This window comes from Nicotiana sylvestris, chromosome 10 (genome assembly GCF_000393655.2).
Source record: "Nicotiana sylvestris chromosome 10, ASM39365v2, whole genome shotgun sequence".
Lineage (NCBI taxonomy): Eukaryota > Viridiplantae > Streptophyta > Magnoliopsida > Solanales > Solanaceae > Nicotiana > Nicotiana sylvestris.
Window position 1 is genome coordinate 148,760,772 of NC_091066.1, and position 7,236 is coordinate 148,768,007.

Below are 7,236 nucleotides of genomic sequence, written 5' to 3' on the forward strand. Positions count from 1 at the left end.
TATTCACATTGATGAGAGCACAAATGCACAACCCCTTTTTTCTTGTTTCACATTTACAAAAGAACATGCATATATTCCAATGCAGAGAATGAGCCCAAGACAGATAGTCAATATGAATAAGATGTTGAAAGATTATTCAAAGTTGAACAATAACTCAAGAGAATATGTATAGATAAATGGCATCCTTTCTTTTTTTCTTCTGATACCATATTCTTACTCATCTGCATATGAACTGTTAAACTTGGACAATGTATATATTCCAGGAATCCCATTTCATGATATCCTTTTCTAAAGATGCAAGCAAGGAACTTGGAAGTACACCAAAAAATAATATTTATAAATTGCTTTAGATATCAATACAAATGAATAAAAGTACTCCATAAGAAAATAGGGCATTTTGTTTATCAACACATCGTAAATAGCACGGTCTAGTCAGTTTTGGGACTGGTAATTGAAAAATAGTCCGCGCTTGCAAAGTCATTGAAAAATAGCTACTATTTTGCTGCAACTCGAAAAATTCCAGCATATTATACTGGAGATTGATGCACCTGTGTATAAACTCCCAGCATATTATGCTGGAACTCTAACACACGGAAAGTTCCAGCATAATATAGTGGCGATTGGAGCACCTCTGTATGAACTTCCAGCACATTATGCTGGATAAGTATATTATGCTGGAATATTTTTTGGATTTTGAATAATGTTTCCGTTCAAATTTATCTTTACATGAAAAATGGCTAAATTTCGATTACTTTTAAAACCGTGGCTATTTTTTAATTACCACTTGTAAATCTGGCTATTTTTTAATTTCACCCTAAAATTCAAGGCACTGTAAGGAAATTGAAAAGTGAATTTTACCTTCCTATACCATATATGAAACCTTATTACCCTCAATGTTTAAGGATTGTGTTAATTACATTTCAGCATACCAAATTACCATTTATATACCACAATTCAAATTAAGGGTATAATTAATGCTTCTTTATATTAGGCGTTAATTTAGGAGCGTATATTTTCCCATTTTCGTTTACCCGCCTCTCTCTCCTCCCACCTCCCACACCCCCCCACGTTTTATCTTCAGTTAATTCCCCCATTTTCGTATACTCGCCTCTCACCCACGTTTACCATCAGTTACCCACGATTCTACAATTTTCTTTTCCAGTAAATTTCACAAAATCCTATTTTGAAGTTGCATCTGTTTTTTCAAGTCCCAAATCATGAAAAAAATCAGCACTCCAAAAAAAAAGCTTCAAAAGCTACATTAGCTGATATCCCATCCTTTGATTTGGGTGTTTTAACACCAAAATCACCACCCAAAAACGCAAAATCGACACATGCAAGTGAACCTACTACTAGTATTTCGTCTCCTAGACAAATCCGTGCGGAGATGAGAACCAAGCATTTGCACGATGTTGATGCTGGTGGAGGTGATAAACCAGTCGAGAAACAACTCAAACGAAAAGGCAAAGAGTTGTGTGTAGATGATGATTTTGTTGAACATTCCCCTAAAATTCCATCTGTGAAAAAATCCAAGGTCTCTCCTTCTTCATCAAAACCGAAAAAGAAGAAACCCTTCCTAAAAAGTACCAAAATTAGTTCACAAAAAGATTTTGGTAAAGGTAAACACTAATTATTTTTCTTTACAGTTTTTAGTGTGATTTTGGTTGTAAAAATCTGTTGTTCAAGTGTTTTTTGATAAAATGTGGAATTGTCCAAATTTTGTAGATTGTTTGTCTCAATTTTGTAGGTTAATTGTAATTGTGATTTTTAGACAGTGCATAAATGTAGTCATTTTGTAGTTGTTTTGTAGTCTGCTAGATAAATTGTAGATAAGGTATATTTTTTACTTTGTATGCTGCTACATTTACCTTCATACTAACTACAATTAATCTACATTTTGTGAGTTACTTGAACTAACTGTTATATTTTTGTAGTTATAGAGTTGTAGTTACCCTTTTCTTCCTTATTGTTTTGAGATAATGTTTATATGTGTAGATGTCTTGTATTGTTTTGTAGTTATAGGTGTAGGTAGGCTGTTCTTCTTTTAGTTATATTTTGTAGTTATCATGTAGTTATATGTAGATTACTGCTTCTTTTTTATGCTAACTACTAATGTTCAATAATTTTTTATTTTCTGCAGAATGGCCATTACTTTGTACCACAAAATGTTGATTATGGTGTGCTTAGATTCCATAGTTTGTGTGATCCGAGCATACCTAGCCAGATAAAAACTTTACTTTCTCCAAATGCTTTAAAGCTTTTCCAAAAAACTTATTTTGGTTACTTATTTGGTCTCCCCACAATCAGTATGCAAAACCAAGCAATTCATCTTCTGATGAAGTATGAATTGTCAAAGTCTATTGACTCATATTTTTCAGTACTATTGATAGGTGAAAAATTGAATTTTTCCTTGAGAGAATTTGGGTTGATTACTGGTCTAAATTGTGTGAATAAGTTTTCAGACTATGGCTACACTTCCACTTATGTTAGCCATTTAATGACTACCTATTTTTCGAACAAACAAAGGGTTGAAAAGTGGCATTTGAAAAATGTAGTCACAAATAAAGCTTGGGAAAACGATGAGGATGCAGTGAGGTTGTGCATTCTTTATCTGTTGGAATTTTTTGTTTGTCCTTCTGATAAAGACCATGTGTCTTTCATAGACAAGTTTATGTTCTTTCTGATAGAGTCTGGTAATTTTGAGTCATACCCATGGGGTATCAAATCCTTTAAGCAGGTTATTGAATCTGTCTGACATCGTCTTAATTCCCATGTGCATTCTTATCTGATACGGGGATGCTCATTAGCCTTGCAAGTGTGGCTATATGAGTGTTGCTCGTCCGTCAGTACGGAGCTTGATGAGATGTTCTGAATCTATACCTCGCATTTTAAGATGGTCAGCTACAAAGGGCCAGATTTGGTTAACTGCAATTGAAGAGAAGATGATCAAGCCTGAGTGGCTCAAGGTATATTTTTTCACTTTTGTATGATGTTACATTTACCTTCATAATAACTACAATTAATCTACATTTTTTTATTTACTTGAACTAACTGTTATTTCCATCATTCAGTTCACAAGCATCACTGAATCTGAAGAAGAGATTGGAGTGCTTAATCTGCCAGACAAGATTCAGTATGAAGATGCACATGGTGCTCAATCATCACAGGTTCCAATTGCTGCTTCTCCAACATTTGAACCCAAAGATACAGATTGTCAAGAGGACACTGAATCTGTGACTAGCAAGCTCAGGAAGTTGGAAAAGGGGATTGAGCAGGTAATATAAATAAATACAATATAAAGACATTTTTTGCTACAATTTAACTTCATTCCATAACAATTATTGTATGTTATACATTGTAGTTAATTTGTGGTATAATTCTATATTGAGCCATGTTGGTATTGCACAAATCTTTGTTAAATTGTAGTGGAACTGTAGCACTTTGAATAAGATTACCAACTAATTATATATTTAATTTTTAGGTTGATGGAAAGTTAGCTGAATTTAGGAAGGCTGTTTTTTAGGAACTCTCAAGCCTTCGAGAGTTCATAGATGTTTCTGTGAAGAGTGTTATGAAGGTGATAAACAGGAGGTACTTCTTGCTAATGTTGCTTGAGATGTAGTTGACTATGTCATCATGCCTGTGAACATTGTAGATAATTTCCATTGGTTGTTACTCGTTTTCGACATAGCGGACAAGCAACTTTATGTTTATGATTCCATGGTGTCTTCAAACCGTCATAACACTGTTGAATCATTGGTTGATAAGTTTTCAATCATTATCCCTCTGTATTTGTCTTGCACTGGTTTCTACGGGAAACGTAATGACATTGACTTCAAGACCACAAAGGCATACATTGAGAAACCAGTTACAGACCCTCTCAACATACAGTGGATGGTTGCGGAGATTCCACAGCAAAAGGAAGGATCACTGCAAAAAAACTATTCTCCCTTTCTATATGTTTAATTATTTTATTTTAATCAATTGTTACATAATAAAAAAATTTGATCTTATGCAGCGATTGTGGTGTATTTGTGGCGGCTTTTGCGGAGTATGTTAGCCTTGGAGATTTGGCAATCCCAAAAGAAGATCTTTCTGATATCGACCAACACCGTAGATGCTATGGAGCTCTACTATGAGACTATGCTACAAAGAAGCAAGAAGATGGGTCAATCAGTGAAAGTGAGGTTACAGGCAGGCTAGTAAGGAGGAAGGGTGCTCCTGCTAAAAATGAGAGGACTAGAGTACAGAGAAAGAAGAAATAGAGTTGTGTTCCTAGTTTAGTTGATGTCATTTTGTAGTTGAAGTGGAATACACTGTAGGAAATATGTCATTTTGGTTGTTTACAGCACTTTATCTTCATTACACTAAACTCGAGTACTCTGATTTGCTAGAATACAATTTGCCTTTAATCTTCAAGTAATTTTTATGAAATACCTTCAAGTTCTAGGTAATTTCTGTATATAACTGTCATTTATAATTAAGGTACACAACCAAAATATGAAATAAATACAGGAATCATATAAATAAATTATCCACAATTAATCTACAAATCATCTACAAATTATTAACAAGACAACAATTTAAACTACATTTTAACTACAAATCGTCTACAAATTATTAACAGGACTACAATTAGACTACATTTAAAGTACATTTTAACTACAATCTGGAAACAGTTTACATTGAATGAATTCTTCATTAATATTAGTTGTTTTGTATATAGTAAATATTAAAGTTTAACTAAGCTATAAAAAAAGACAAATTTAGATGCTTGACAGAATACATAAAATCATATTAAACGCAAATACACAAATTGTAGTATACTTCATAATCATCTTCAAAAACTTGAACGATTACACAAAAAAAGTCAGATAATTTGAACTCACTAACATTTATTTTGAATAACTATTTTAACTACATGATATTCATTTCTTTTTGGGCGCATTCTTGCAAGTTCTTTTGTTATGCCCTTCACCTCCACAATTTCCACATGACACCTTGTACTTCTTTGACTTTATTTCATCAAATGTTTTATATCTTTCCTTGTGAGGTCTCCCTGGCTGCCTTTTATCTCCCGCCAGTGGCTTTACTACCTCATCCAAAATATGTTGTGGCACATCCCATTTGCTTTCATCAGGAAGAGGATTTACTGGCATTTCATAGGTAAGCAGAAGGCTCTTCCTTGTATAATACGGAGAGCAATAGTTTTCGTATGTTTCCTTCATGTGCCTTAATGCTGCCAAAGCATGCGCACATGGAAGTTCATCAAGTTGGAATTGTCCACAGCTACATTTCTTGTTTTCTAGACACACAATGTACCGCTTCACACCATCTAACACAGTATGTATATGATCTGTTGAAGCCCTCACCTACAATTGAAGACCAAACAGAAATAATAATACATCAATCATTAAAATGGATTATCAACAACTTACCTACAAATGAGCTACAAATACATTACAACTTATCTACAATCTACAATTACCCATAATTTGACTACAGTTTATCTACAATCTGGAAACAATGCATATTAAGCAATTTATTTTTTTTGCACCAAACAAACAGATCTTACCCTTAGTTTCTGAGATAATGTATTGTTGTCATCCAATTCTTTGTTGAATTTGTACCCAAGGTACGTGAAAGTACCCTTTGCCTTCAATAACTTCTCTTTCGTCCAACGTTCAAGAAGCGTCCTCATATACTCTAATAGATCAAATATTGGCAGCTCTCTTGCCTCTTTTGTTACAGCATTCAACGACTCGGCAATGTTTGATGTCATAGTAAAAGTTCTATACACCGTTGCATGTACTCTTGACCATCTATGATAGCCAATATCATATAGGTAAGATTTCACATGTGGGTCTACCTCTTCAATCTTCAACATCCTTTCATTAAATTCATCCAGAGTATATGACCGTGCTGTAGCAAAGTACAATTCATGTAATTGTAAATGTCCCTTCTTGAATTTGGACCTTATATTTGTCCAAATGTAGTGAACCGGGTAATCTAAGGTTTTGGGTGAAACCGTTGTGGATGAACTTGTTGTTATATTAATATAGTTTTGAGTTGGTTGTTAATCCCTATTTGTTTAACTACGTTTTGATTTTGGTTAGTTGAAAGGATCCTCAATTAGCCGTGCCTATTTATTATGTATCTGCTTGAGAGAGAGTGCATATTTATGTAATTGTTTGAACAACATCACTCCCGAAGTATAGGCGAGAGTCATAACCGAGGGTTTAGAGGTTGGAGTAGAGATAACGATACCTCAGGTGCGATCTAAGTGAACTGTAATGCGAATCTAGCTAGCGTAGCTTGAGAGAGTGCGTCTAGTAAATTATCATAATTACTTGAGAGAGAATTATGATAGTTGGAGAGTTCATGATCGATAGAGACAACTAAATCATAGCTATAAGAAACATACGACTAAGGAAATCAACAACGGGGGATTAATTAGCATAAACTAGCTCATATTTGTAAAGTCATGAAATACATTGGATCGTTACTCGAGTGTAATCCCGATGCAACCATACTTGTAGCCATTGATCATTTTAATTGCTTTCTAGGTTAGTTTATATTTCCACATTTAGATATAAATATTTTCCAAACCATATTCTAAGCATTTGGCATTGCGCGATAAGTGATAATTTTCTTACATTCCTAATCGCCTACATATTGTTCTCTGTGGGATTCGACCCCGGTTCGTAGTTGGATAAATTATATTGCATGCGACCGTGATCATTTACTTTTTAGTAGTAGATTTGGACGACATCAATTTTGGCGCTGTTGTCGGGGAACGAATTTGGCGTAATTTAGGTTGTTTGAGAAGTAAGCATAAGTGCTTGAGTCCAAACTTGTGAATATTTGTGTAATTATTTTTTGTTACCTTGGTCTATTTTTATTGTTTATTTTCTTAGTTTTGAAAAATGGCATCATATAATGAAAATTGGTCGGATGGTAGTTGTTCATACTTTGATGACCCATGTCCTTATTGTGGAGGACCACACTCATGGCAAAATTATTTAAATTCTTCCGGGAGTGGATTGTGCGCACATTCTCAAACCCATGAGTGGAGTATTTGTGATAAGTGTGGTTTTCAAAATGGTCATTGGGATGATTGTGCTTATTTGTCCTTCCCTTCCCCAAGCCCCCACTATGATGATTCTACTTTTTGTGAAGAAAATTATAGGGCTATGGAAGTAGAAGAAGTTGAGCATGGCCGAAATGGAGAGTTCA

At 34.3% G+C, this 7,236-nt stretch overlaps 1 protein-coding gene across 1 annotated transcript; it reads right to left on the bottom strand.

The window, feature by feature from the left end:
• Positions 1-4,928: 4,928 nt before the first annotated feature.
• On the bottom strand, positions 4,929-5,887 carry LOC104211976 (uncharacterized). The gene is made up of 2 exons (XM_009761138.2): positions 5,576-5,887; positions 4,929-5,372 (listed from the first exon to the last, which is right to left on the bottom strand). Exons 1-2 carry the CDS (start codon positions 5,885-5,887, stop codon positions 4,929-4,931), a joined length of 756 nt encoding a protein of 251 aa, XP_009759440.2.
• Between the last annotated feature and the right edge of the window lie 1,349 nt (positions 5,888-7,236).